The 12,463-nt window shown below is 51.8% G+C and overlaps 2 protein-coding genes and 1 long non-coding RNA gene across 5 annotated transcripts; 2 read left to right on the top strand and 1 right to left on the bottom strand.

Moving 5' to 3' along the window:
• Nucleotides 1–546: 546 nt before the first annotated feature.
• On the top strand, nt 547–3,141 carry MISP3 (MISP family member 3). Of its 3 annotated transcripts, none has more exons than XM_066347389.1 (3): nt 547–1,678; nt 2,178–2,251; nt 3,073–3,141. In XM_066347389.1, the coding sequence occupies exons 1-3, from the start codon at nt 1,114–1,116 to the stop codon at nt 3,124–3,126; spliced, it is 693 nt and encodes a 230-aa protein (XP_066203486.1). In that variant the 5' UTR covers nt 547–1,113; the 3' UTR covers nt 3,127–3,141. The 3 variants fall into 3 exon arrangements, with proteins under 3 accessions (XP_066203486.1, XP_066203479.1, XP_066203492.1); XM_066347382.1 differs by lacking the exon at nt 3,073–3,141 and adding an exon at nt 2,858–3,026; XM_066347395.1 differs by lacking the exon at nt 3,073–3,141 and adding an exon at nt 2,472–2,851.
• A 4,605-nt stretch (nt 3,142–7,746) lies between these two features.
• On the top strand, nt 7,747–12,144 carry LOC136389239 (uncharacterized). The gene is made up of 4 exons (XR_010748287.1): nt 7,747–7,826; nt 8,264–8,497; nt 11,273–11,343; nt 11,684–12,144. It is a non-coding gene; the product is annotated as an uncharacterized lncRNA (long non-coding RNA).
• C1H19orf67 (chromosome 1 C19orf67 homolog) lies at nt 8,597–11,634 on the bottom strand. The gene is made up of 6 exons (XM_066361041.1): nt 11,300–11,634; nt 10,183–10,327; nt 9,968–10,068; nt 9,699–9,884; nt 9,224–9,358; nt 8,597–8,771 (listed from the first exon to the last, which is right to left on the bottom strand). The coding sequence occupies exons 1-6, from the start codon at nt 11,632–11,634 to the stop codon at nt 8,597–8,599; spliced, it is 1,077 nt and encodes a 358-aa protein (XP_066217138.1).
• Nucleotides 12,145–12,463: the final 319 nt, after the last annotated feature.

Below are 12,463 nucleotides of genomic sequence, written 5' to 3'. Positions count from 1 at the left end.
ACTTTTCAGAGAGAGGGTGAAACGGCCTCTGGTCTTGACGCCAGCCGCGGGCACCGCTGGAGGCCCCCCTGTGTTTAGGTACTTGGCACTCATGCTCCTGGCGCCCCCTCCAGCATGAGCTGTGCGCCACAGGGGTGAAACGTGGATTGACAGTCCAGAGGCCAGGGGCGTCGTTGCTTTCTGGCACCTGTTGGGCGGGGCTGGCAAGGCCCCAGAATGATGTCTTCTGGGGATACCCTTACTAGAGGGCCAGTGGCTGGGACTACGCATCTTGGCAATACCAGGAACATGGGGATGAAAAGGCGCCAGTTTGCCTCCCAGTGTGTGAAACAGCACCCAGTCAGGCTCCCCCAGGTAGTGAACCAAGTCTAGGGAAGTTCGGTGCCCTGAGCTGACCCAAAACGTGTCAGTGGACAAAATTCAGTGCCCTCCCGAGGCGCTCCCGCCCCGAGGGCGGGGCCAGGGCGGGGCTCGAGTCCTCCGGGCAGGTGCAGGGGGCGGTGCCCGGCCCTGCCCCCGGGGCTGTTCTTGGAGGCCAGGGGCGGGTCAGAGAATACGGCCGGTGCGGGCGACGCCCTGGAACCTGTGGGCAGCGACTGCGGCCATAGGTGCCGCGCAGGGCACTGTGTCCCAGCTGTGGGCATCAAAACTCCGGCGCTGGAAACTCAGACTTCCGTGCTGCTCCTAACGCGGGACACCGAGGCCCCCGGGCCGGAGAGTGGAGCCCTGGGGTTTCCCAAAGAGCGGGGCCCAGAACCCCCAGGGTCAGACAGCGAAGTCTCTAGGCCTGTCGCAGGGCAGGTCAACGAAGTCCCTAGGCCAGGCGGCGAGGTCCCCTGCCCTTTGCAGAGCAGGACTGGGAGACTCCCGAACAAGATCGCGAAGTGCTCGAACCATCAGTGGGACAGGACGCAGAGCTCCCTGGGCGTGCCCACCTGGGGGCTCTGAGACTCCTGGGCTAGGCAGCGACGACTCCGAGCCATCCGAAACGCCAAGCGCCAAGGGGTCCCGGGGCAGTGTCCCCCTCAGGGTCCCGAAACCTCCTCCTCCGGGTCAGAGTCGGAAGCCCACTGCGCTCTGAGACCTATCAACAGTACTCAGAATAAATTGCTCATGGAGACGCCCATAGAGCGCGAAATCCGCCGCAGCTGCGAACGCGAGGAAAGCCTGCGCCGGAGCCGGGGCCTGAGCCCAGGTCGCGCGGGCAGCGAACTCTTCGAGCTGCGCGTGCGGCCGGTGCTCAGCCTTCCAGGCCCGGGCCCCGCGCTCCCGCGTGCCTTGGAGCGCGCGCGGGCGGGCGCGCAGATGCAGCGAGACATCGAGCGTGAGGCCCACCGGCAGGCGGCGCTAGCGCGCCCCGCAGCCCTGGAGCAGCGCGCCGGGCAGCCTCCGCAGCCGCTGGACGAGCTCAAACGCTTCTTCGAGGCCGCGGGTGGGTGCGGCTCCTCGCCGGCAGCCGAGGGCGGCGCTGGGCCGCAGCGGCTGGAGCCCGGAAGCCGGCCGCATTCGGCCGTACAGGGCCGGTGCCCAGTGCTGGCCCGCGCCGCGCTGCCGATTGCGCCGTCGCTGCTGGAGCAGGAGGTGCGCGAGGCCCAGGAGCGCGAGCTGGAGCTGCAGCGCCAGAGGTTTAGCATCTATGGCACCGCCGAGGTCAAGGAGCCCGCGCCGAGCCTAATGGGTAAGCCACTCACGTCGGAAAAACCGGGCCCCCGAGGGCTCCAGCAGCCCTCACTGCCCAACTCCAGTGGCCCCTTTTCTGGCCCTCTGGTGTTTACCCCCTAGTTCCCAGATACCTGGGCCCCCTCTAAACTTCCCGTTCCCTGTTCACCCTTTCTGGGATGCCCACTCTATGCTCCATTCCCCACTCGGAGTAGTCCACTTCCAGATACACATCACCTAGGCTTGTGGTGGGGGAAGGGAGACAGATTCCTTATATCTTTTTCTTTATTGGGTTCCAGGGTTCTATCACTCCGAGATCGTCCTGAATTTTCGGGTTTCTAACTCCCCACTCTGGGTTTGCTTCCCTCTTCCCTTAGAATGGAGGCTTCCAGGGGGTTGGGGGTGGGGAGGGGAGACGCTTGTGTGTGTTTAAGAGGTGCAGCCGGTTTCCTTTGTCCTGGTCGCCTCTAGCTAGTGAGAGGAGGAGCGACTCCGGCTAAGTGTTCCTTTCCCTGCAGCGATTAGGGGCGATGGAAAGCTGGCGGTGATCTGGCCTCCCCGCAGAAAGGCTTCGGAGAACGGCCTGGCGCAGGTGGGATTCCCTTGTCCTTCTTGCTAAGGCCATTGTCACAATCTCCCCACACACACCCACACATGTCCCCGCGGCGTCAGAATGCTGGCTGAGGAAAGTGCATCCCTGCGCCCTCTGGTAAATCACTCTGGGCTAGGGTATAAAGTCTGGGACGCGTTGGTCCTGGGGCCCAAACGGCTCCACCCTTCGCCTGTGTGTCCCGACTGGCTCCCTTTCCCAGGAGGAGCGGAAGCCTTGAGGTTGGAGCGGGCTGGAATCCTCGGACAGAAATAATATGCGCGTCAGAGGACCAGGACAGAGGCACCCAGGAGTGCCCTCCGGATATGCAGAAATCCTGAAGAGGGGCCAGCAGTTTGCGTCAGGGAAAATGAAATCTACCATCCCATTCTTGAACTTTGTGAAACTGACCAGCTTCTGCTATAAAACTGTTATTCCCCTTTGGGAAACACCATGACCACTACCCAGCCAGTGAAACTGTCCAGCCCTTCTCCACCTAACTGCAAACCGAGGTAGCTTCTGCCTCCGGCCTTGACTGTTAGAGAACCGGGGTCACCACCTCAAATGTCGTTATTCCCCAATAAAGTCGCTTCTTTCTGGGCAGTGCAGGCTGTTTTCTTTTGGATCCTCCTGGTCTGGGGTGAGAGTATGGCGAACGATGGAGAAAGCCGCAAGACGCGCCGACGGGAATACCGAATGTGCCCTTAAAGCCCTGTTCCTGGGGCTGCTGGTCTCCCCGGGCCCTGCCCAGGTTCTAATGCCCCCTGGCGGCGCGGGTGCAAACTGCGGTGTTCGGATCAATGACCTCACGCCTTCCTTTCCAGACTTGTCAACACTTATTGGTGCCAACGGCATGCCTCGCGTTGGACTCTGGCTAGACAGAGATGATAAGAGGTTGTTCCTGGCCCTGGGATGTAAACAATAAGTAAAAAGAAAAAAAAGAGGTGAGGGTGCAAGCTCCTTAGCAGGGCACACAAGTTCATTTATAATCTGCCCAGTGATGGAAAAACTCATATGCCTGCGGCCCCAGGTAAATATTGAGAAAGATGAGGTGTGCTTGAAAACAAATGCTAAATGCCTCATTTGCAGGTAAGTGTTCCTCTGTATCAGCAGTGCTACCAATGACTGAATTAAGAGATGCCAGAGCTTCTGCTTCCCAAAAGCAACTGGAATCCCAATCTTTAAGAGAAATCTACTGCCCTGGCAGGGTAGTTAAGTTGGTTGGAGCGTCCTCCTGACATCCAGAGGTGGCGGGTTCAATCTCAGGTCAGGGCACATAAAGGAGTCACCAATGACAGCATGAATAAGTGGAACAAGTTGATGTTTCTCTGTTTCTCTCCCTTCCTCTCTCTCTAAAAATCAATTTAAAAATTTTAAAAAAGATGCCTGAGCAGGCGGTGGCGCCGTGGATAGAGCGTTGGACTGGGATGTGGAAGGAACCAGGTTCGAGACCCCGAGGTCGCCAGCTTGAGTGCGGGCTCATCTGGCTTGAGCAAAAAAAAAAGCTCACCAGCTTGGACCCAAGGTCGCTGGCTTGAGTAAGGGGTTACTTGTTCTGCTGAAGGCCCGCGGTCAAGACACATATGAGAAAGCAATCAATGAACAACTAAGGTGTCGCAACGAAAAACTAATGATTGATGCTTCTCATCTCTCTCCGTTCCTATCTGTCTGTCCCTATCTATCCCTCTCTCTGACTCCCTCTCTGTCCCTGTAAAAAAAAAAAAAAAAAAGAAAAAGAAAAAAAATTCTAAAAATTTTAAAAAAGAAATCTAAACTTTTTTTCAACAAATATAAAAAATTGATTTTAGAGAGAGAGGTAGAGGGACAGAGACAGGAACATCAATCTGTTCCTGTATGTGCTCTGACCTGGGATTGAACAAGCAACATCTGTGTTTCGTGCCAATGCCTCCAGTTGAGCGATCAGCCAGCCTAAGTGAGAAATCTACTGAATTTTAAATAATTGTGACTATTTAGAAAACTTTTAAAATTGGGGGGATGTAGGGGGAGATGGCAAGCAACACCTGTTTGCAATAGGGCTGTGGACCTCTGGATGGAGTTCAAGAAGTTTTGTGAGGCCCCAGCTGGTTGGCTCAGCAGTAAAGCATCAGCCTGGTGTGTGGAAGTCCCAGATTTGGTTCCAGGTCAGGGCACACAGAAGAGGTGCCCATTTGCTTCTCCACCCTTCCTCCTCTCCTTCCTCTCTCTCTCTTCCCCTCCCACAGCCAAGGCTCCACTGGAGCAAAGTTGGCCTGAGTGCTGAGGATGGCTCTGTGGCCTCCGCCTCAGGCACTAGAATGGCTCTGGCCGCTACGGAGCAACACCCCAGATGGGCAGAGCATCTCCCCCTTGTGGGCATGCCGGGTGGATCCCGGCCGGGCGCATCCCTGTCTGACTGCCTCCCGGCTCCTAACTTCGGAAAAATACAAAAGAAAAAAAAAAAAAAAAAGGATCAACCAATGAATGCATAAATAAATGGAACAACAAATCAGCGTTTCTTTTTTTCTCTCTCTCCCTTCCTCTCTAAAATCCACTTTTATTTTATTCTAAATGTTCTTTGTTGTCTAATATTTTTGTCATTTCTATTTATTTTTATTTTTAAGGATTTTAGTGAGAGAGACAGACAGGGACCGACAGACAGGGAGAGAGGTAAGAAGCATCAACTCATAGTTGCAGCACCTTAATTGTTCATTGATGGCTTTTTTATATATGCCTTGAGGGGGGGGGCCTCCAGCTGAACCAGTGACCCCTTGCTCAAGTCAGAGACCTTTGGGCTCAAGCCAATGACTCTGCTTAAATTGGTAAGCCCGCACTCAAGCTGGTGATCTTGGAGTTTTGAACCTGGGTCCTAACCATACCAGGTCGACACTCTAGCCACAGTGCCACTGCCTGGTCAGGATAGTCTTCTTCTTCTTTTTTTAAAAATTGAATTCAGAGAGGAAGGGGGAGAGAGGGAGATGGATCTGTTTACAGTCACAATTATTTAATCAATCTGTTTTTGTATGTTCCCTGGCCAGGGATTGAATCAGCCACCTCTGCGTTACAGGACGATGCTCCAACCAACCAAGCCATATAGCCAGGGCTAAAATTAATTTTTAAAAAGTTCTGTAAGCCTGACCAGGCAGTGGTGCAGTGGATAGAGTGTCAAACTGGGACGTGGAGGACCCAGGCTTGAAACTCCAAGGTCGCTGGCTTGAGCGTGGGCTCATCCAGCTTGAACACAGGCTCACCAGCTTGAGCGTGGGATCATAGACATGACCTCATGGTCGCTGGCTTAAAGGCAAGGTCGCTGGCTTGAGCAAGGGGTCACCTGCTTTGCTGTAGCCCCCCGGTCAAGGCACATATGAGAAAGCAATCACTGAACAGCTAAGGTACTGCAATGAAGAATTGATGCTTCTCGTCTCTCTCCCTTCCTGTCTCTCTCTGACTCTCTTTGTCTCTGTCAAAAAATAAAAAGTTCTGTAAAACTCTCAAGTTGTAACACTGTACCTGTGCATTTATAGTCTGTGGTTTTAGTGCATCTGCTTCTTAGCAGTGCAGTGAGACCTACAAAAGGCTGAGACCCAGGAAATGATTCTAAAAGAACTTTTGGATTTGCCCAACTCTGTTTACCCTGGGTCAAGACTGGAATTTGCATAGGGACAACAAATGGTTATGAAGGATGGAATGCTTGCTCACACAGCATTGCACCCCAACAGCAGCTCAGCTCACCACCAGACCCCATAATCAGCACACTGACCACATGCTTGACTGTGACTCTGGGAGGTCTGGAGAGAAAGGCAGGAAAATCAGAACTACCACGGCAGACATGGAACACCCACAGCCAGTTCTTAATTCCCAGGAGGGCAGTTAAAAATGAAGCATGTAAAGGGCTGACAGGGTGGTTTAAGTGTAGACCTGGTTTCCTGAACTTTCCTGCAAGTTAAAATCACCCGAGACACCCTTATGCCAAGTAAATTAGAATCTGAGGGAGGCCTTGGCATCAGTAAAGCTTCCTCGGTGCTTCCCACATGGAGCCAAGTTTGAGAACCATGAAGTAGATGTAGGCTAGTAGTTCTCAGAATGTGCTGCCTGGATCAGCAGCACCAACATTGCTTGAGAACTTGTTAAAAATGCACATTTCTTGGGTGCCATCCTAGACTTCATTATCAAAACTGCCATGTGATTCTCAGGGGATGCTAAAGTTGGAGAATCATGGGTGTAGACAGTTCTGTAGCAACAGGACCAGTAAATCTAGCCTGTTTCCTTCCTCTCCCAGTCCTGCCATTACCTACTAGAAACCTTTAGTCTTAAGTGGCCTATAGATCTGTCTTAAGGAACAGAGTCTAAAGCTGAGTGAGTGTGGCTATTCCCAATTGGATGTACTGTAAGTGTAAAATACGATTTCAAAGGCTCGATACAAAAAAAAGGGGGGGGGGATAGCTCATTAATAATTTCTTACATTGATTATATGTTGAAATATTTTTGAGATATTGGGTTAAGTAAAAATAACACTAAAATTAGCCTGAACTTTTTTTTTTATTTTATTTGTTTGTTTTTGAACTTTTTTATTTTTAAAAAAAATTTATTTCGTGGCTCTGGCCGATTGTCTCTGTGGCTAGAGCTTTGGCCTGGAGTATGGACGTCCCTGTTCAATTAATTCCTGGTCAAGGCACATAAGCAAAGTGACCATCTGCTTCTCTCCCCCTTCTCTCTCTTCCCCTCCCGCTGCCAGTTGCTCAATTGGTTTGAGCATCGAGCATCATTGCTCAGTTAGTCTGAGCTGAAGGTGCCAAAAATATAGCTCAGTTGATTCAAACATTGGCCCCAGACAGAGTTGGCTGGTGGATCCCAGTCAGAGTGCATGCTCAAGTCTGTCTCACTATTTCCCCTCCTTTCACTTAAAAATGTTTTTAAATTTGATTTTATAGAGAGGAAAGAAGGGAGACTGAAACATCAATCTATTCCTTTATAGGCCCTGACCGGGGATCAAACCAGCTACCTCTACACTTTGGACAACCAACTGAGCATCCTACCAGGGTTGTACGTTTTTGGGGTTTTTTTATGTGGCTACTGGAAATTTTGAAATTAGATGACTTGCACTTTATATTTCTATTGAACCAGGACAGTCTTACAGAGTTTTTCAGCCGGGAGAAAACAATATTAGGGAGCTTCACAACCCTCTTGAATTCATTCAGACATGGGCTGTGGACTAAAAAAATATCCTTGATGCAGTCAGAAATTGTCACCAAAAGTCCCCCCTCCCCCAGAACAAGGGTTTTGGTATCAATCCTGATACATTTCGCCCCTCACATCTGTGTTTGTCATCTGTATACTGGGGCTTATGATAATACTGTGTCAGGGACTATTAGGTAAGCAAGTACTTGGCTCAAAGCATGAAAGTAAGCTCTAGGTTTCTTCCTCTGACTCTGAATATGCAGGGATGGGGGTGATGGTGAGGACTAAAAGGAATTAAAGGGCGTAACTTGCAGCTGAGTGACTCAAGGCCAGGAAGGACACCCTTCACCTCTCAAGGAACCAGTTGCGATCAGAAGGACCCAGCTCAGGTCCAGGCTCCGCTACTCTCCGTAGCTTTGGACAGGTGAGTTCAACTGTGTCAACCCGGGTGTCTTCTCCAGTCCAAGGTTGGGGTGAGGCTTTGGAGATTCAAAAGGTGTAGTTATTTGCAGCTCTTCCACCCCGCCAGTGGGTTACAGCGACCTGCCTGGTAATTCGCAGATAGAAGAGGAAGATCTGACCTTGGCTCTTAGGAAAGTGATGAAAGGCCGCTAACCTGGGGCACGTCGGGAAATGCGGTGCTTTAAAGTACAAAGATATCATTTCCGGGTCAAAATATGCGCGTGGGCATGACTCTGGAGGAATACACACGCGCGTGCGCGCACGCACACACACAGACGCAAACACTCACACGCCCGCCAACCCCTAAAGAGCGTTGAATTTCTCAGCTACCCTAAACTTGCGGTTTTCTGAGTTCCGGTTGTTGACAAGCACCACTACTTCCCTTTTCTCTTCCTGTAGGCCTTTGCGCATGCCGAGAGCTCTCGTCCGCCAGGCCAAGGAACATGATTTACCAAAAACTACATTTCCCAGAAGACTGCGCGAGCGGACGGGGCTTCACACCTAAAGAGGAGAGGAGCTACGCTCCAAGCAGACGCAGAGTCTGTGACCTGTTTTATTTAACACAAAACTGTTGTGTCCGCAGCAGGGCCAGACCCGGTGCGGAGGGACCAGCTCGGCCTGGCCCCTTAGAAGGTGAGGCCGAGCAGCACTTGGAGGACGAGTTAACCCCTCCCCTGCATCCTTTTCTGGAGTTTGGAATTGTCAAGCTCCAGCTCCCACCATGTCTCAGGTTCAAGACCCCTGCGTGGCCCATGCGGTGGGGCCGACCATACTTGGGGGCCGGGCGGAGCCCGCCTGGCCCGTGAGGATTTGCACCAGCAGGTCCGTGGCTAGCATATGCGACGGCTCCTCGAAGCCGATAGTCAGCAGCTGCTGGTAGTCTCCAGGTGGCTGAGGGCACAAAATCCTGGGGGCCGGGGTCAGACAAGACTGGATGTGAGCACCCCCTGCTTCTCGGGAGCCCCTCCCCTCGAGTGCGAGGCTGTGGTTGAAAGAGGCTTTGTTTCTACTGGGGGTGGGGAAAACCCTGTGGGAAAGTGGTTTCCTTGTTGATTAGAAACCTAGAGGGTAATAGCTCTGGAAGGCTGAACTACTTATCCCTGACCTGGCCAGTCATTCAGCTAGCCAGCTGTGTGTCCTTCGGAAGGTAACTTAATCTCTCTGGGCATGTATGTCCTTTGTAAAATGGAGCTAGTAGTATAGATCTCATTGGGTTTTACATAAAACAGTTTTCAGGGCACAATACAATGCTATCGTTATTACCAAGGGAAACAATGTTCTGGAGGTAGATGGTCTTTGGTGGGGTTCTGCTCCTCCCTCCAGAGCCCATGTCTATATTGCCATCACCCTAGTTCCTACCAGGAATAAAGGTCATCTTCAGCTGGTCCTAGGGGCACCCATCGGCCGATGGACCACAGCTTCTGAATCTGGGGGCACGAATTGGCCGGACTCTTGCCTGTGTCTTCCCATGTATCTCGATAGCACAGGAAGTAGCTGGGAGGGAAAAAGGCAGCAATTAAGAGTGAGCACTTTCCTACCTTTTTCTGTTGAGGGCTTTAATTTTGGAGGTGAGGTAGAAACTCAACAGAAGTTGCCTTCAAGTTCTCAGATAGGGATATGATTCAATAATGAGGCTTTTCTCCCTGCTAGACTACTTTTAAGATGAGGACTTTTATTTTGTGTGGGGGATGAAGTTTTTAAAAGGTGAGGATGGCCTTACAAAGGCCCTTGGTTTCCTGCTTGGCTTTCCACACTTTGGTGGTAGTGGTTCAGAGGCCCATACTGGCATTCCCCATAGAGAGGGTAGGGACATTGATTCTGGAAGGGGACTCACTAATCCATATGGGAATCATGTCCCCAGCTGCTATGCTCTAGTTTGGTTTCCAGGTTCCAGCGCATCTTCTTATAGAGATACCGGGGGAGGCGGCTGGCGGTGTAGGCAGCAGGGGCACAGTATCTGAAGATGGACACCTCATGGGAAGGACTGATGGAGAACCTCCCACAGAAGAAACAGGAGATGCTGGCAGGAGATGGGAGAATGGGTCAGGAGGCTGTGCCCTGGACCCTTCTAACCCCCACCATCCCAGTCTCCCACCCTTTTACCTTAGGGGGTCTGTCTCCTCCAAGTCCACGAACCCAGAGGAGGCATACATGAGCACCAGCTGTTCTAGGCGCAGAGTCAGCTGTTGGGAGATCTCCAACAGCTGCATGGAAGATGGGGCATCATAAGATTAGCTGGCCTGCCAGGAGCACCCCCCTCCCCAGACCTGAGGGATGAAAAATTGGGCATGGTAGTCTACAAAATTGGCTCCACACACCCCCTTTCGAACCAGCGCCTGCAGGGCTCCATAGATGGGGGTCACATTCCGTGCAGCTGCCTCCAGGTACAGGAAGTAAGGCTCACATATCTTTAAGAAGGTGGGCATGGCTTTTGCCAGTTGTTCCTTCTGAACTCGGTCTCTGCTGAAGGGAGGAGAGGGCCTTTGCCTGGTTCCCTCATCCCCCCCCCTCATTTTTTCCATTCTACTCACCCCTCTCCTTTATCCCTGGTCTGGACCTGTTACAAGCCCCCACTCCCTAGTGCCAAGCCTTAGAGCACCTTTCAGGACAACCTGCATCACAACTATTTAGAACACTTGTTAAAATGCTAACACTTGAGTGTCATGACTAATTTTGAATCAAAATTCTCTGCAGGGTGGGGCCCAGAAACCTAGAGTTTAAACAGACTTTCTCATTGGGCTGGGAATCACATTATCCTTTAGGGGTCTCAGATTGGTAGCCAGTGGGCCAAATCTGACTCAGGTTTTGTTTAGCCTGCCCAAGGTCCAAAACCTAAGTCAGGGGTCCCCAAACGTTTTACACAGGGGGCCAGTTCACTGTCCCTCAGACCATTGGAGGGCCGGACTATAAAAAAAAACTATGAACAAATCCCTACGTACACTGCACATATCTTATTTTAAAGTAAAAAAACAAAACAGGAACAAATACAATATTTAAAATAAAGAACAAGTAAATTTAAATCAACAAACTGACCAGTATTTCAATGGGAACTATGCTCCTCTCACTGACCACCAATGAAAGAGGTGCCCCTTCCAGAAGTGCAGCGGGGGCGGATAAATGGCCATGGGGGGCCGCATGCAGCCCGCGGGCCGTAGTTTGGGGACCCCTGACCTAAGTCATTGGTTAACTGAAAAATATCCTAGAGATTTGGCAGCCTGGTGCCCACATAATGGCAGGCACTCCTTAGCCTCAAATGGTACACAGCCCTCATCGCTCTTTCAAATTGGATTTCCTAATCAGCTAGGTTCATTCATTGTGTCTGACTCCGATGATTTTTAGTTTGTGACTCTGGTGTGTTCCACTTGCTTGCTTATCCAGTCACCTTCTCCTCCCTCTTCTTATCTACAGGGATCCTGAAACCCTGTCTGGCATCACCTGTAGAGCAAGTAGCTTTGGAAATCGTCCGCCTTCTTGAGCAGGTAGCGAAGCTGGTCGGTGATGGGGCTGAATATGGTGTCCAAGGGTAGGCGAGGAGGTGTGAGCCCCGGGCCTGGGCCCAGAAGCTCCGGGGAAGGCGTAGATGGGGAGGCCACGGGCAGTTGCTCCTGGACATCCTCCAGTTCTGCCTGGGCTGGGTCCCCTGGTTGGCCAGGCGACATCGACCATGAGTGGTCTCCGCAACGCTGTGCCCCAGGTTCCAAGTCGTCTGGGGGCGTTGTTTCCCCAGTACCTGGGGGAAGCGGCCCCACAAACCACTGCTCAGTAGCCATCGTGGGGCTAGGTGAAGGGATCTGAGCTTTTTAAATCCCTACCGCTTAGGTTGGCCACGGGTTCCACCCCATATCGGGAATCTCGGACTCGCCTGGGTTAGGAGCGCCACCCAGTCCATCTCACCCCGCCTCGACCTCTCTCTACCAACCAGCCAGCGCCGGCACCACGCGGAGGAAGTTTGCCTCGTTTGAATTTCAACATATCGAAGGGGCGCGCAGCTTGGGTCCGCTCGGGCGCGCGCTCCTACAATCCAACGTAGTGGGGTCAACCGGAGCCAGCACTGGAGTGGCTATTTGTCAGGAGTACGCTCCGGGAACCACCGCCTCTTTTTGAGTCAGTTTCCTAGGGAGGAGGGGTCTCTACAGAGCGTCAAAACCCTGGGGTACAGGAATATAAAGGTAGACTCCCCCACCCGCAGACTCTGAGTCTAGGACCCCAGAATCTGTATTTTAAAAACTAATGGAGTTGGGAGAAACTGCATTAGAACTTAGTAGGGACTTGTGATGTAGTAGCTGTTACTACTAGTACTAATAAAATTCTTCATTTGGAAAAAATTTCCCATCTCATGATCTCATTTGATAACCCAATCTCTTGTTCCTTTTATGGAGAGAGGACCTGGTGGTTTGGACATCCTGCCACAGACCAGCACAGATGCCTGCTCCCAACAGTTCTGCAAAGGCTGTCATATGTACATATGAAACCAAATATATTAAATATAAAGACTCTGGGGAAAGTGCTCACAGGTGTTGGATGTCACCCTGGCTAAAGTGCTCACACCCTATGTAACTGAGAAAGTATCTTGGCTATAGGGAACCAGCTGCCTTGTAA

This window comes from Saccopteryx leptura, chromosome 1 (genome assembly GCF_036850995.1).
Source record: "Saccopteryx leptura isolate mSacLep1 chromosome 1, mSacLep1_pri_phased_curated, whole genome shotgun sequence".
Lineage (NCBI taxonomy): Eukaryota > Metazoa > Chordata > Mammalia > Chiroptera > Emballonuridae > Saccopteryx > Saccopteryx leptura.
The sequence above is the reverse complement of the archived record's forward strand: the minus strand, read 5'-3'. Positions and strand labels throughout refer to the sequence as shown.

Bases quoted from the DNA above. Each gene is read 5' to 3' on its own strand.
- C1H19orf67 (XM_066361041.1), bottom strand. From the start codon at position 11,634: ATGGCTACTGAGCAGTGGTTTGTGGGGCCGCTTCCCCCAGGTACTGGG. The intron at 10,069-10,182 runs GTGTGTGGAGCC...TCTTCCATGCAG, and splicing joins AGGCGCTGGTTCGAAAGGGG to CTGTTGGAGATCTCCCAACA. The intron at 8,772-9,223 runs GTAGGAACTAGG...CCCGGCCCCCAG, and splicing joins GAAGATGACCTTTATTCCTG to GATTTTGTGCCCTCAGCCAC.
- MISP3 (XM_066347382.1), top strand. From the start codon at position 1,114: ATGGAGACGCCCATAGAGCGCGAAATCCGCCGCAGCTGCGAACGCGAG. The intron at 1,679-2,177 runs GTAAGCCACTCA...CTTTCCCTGCAG, and splicing joins GCCCGCGCCGAGCCTAATGG to CGATTAGGGGCGATGGAAAG. The intron at 2,252-2,857 runs GTGGGATTCCCT...TGGGCAGTGCAG, and splicing joins CGGAGAACGGCCTGGCGCAG to GCTGTTTTCTTTTGGATCCT.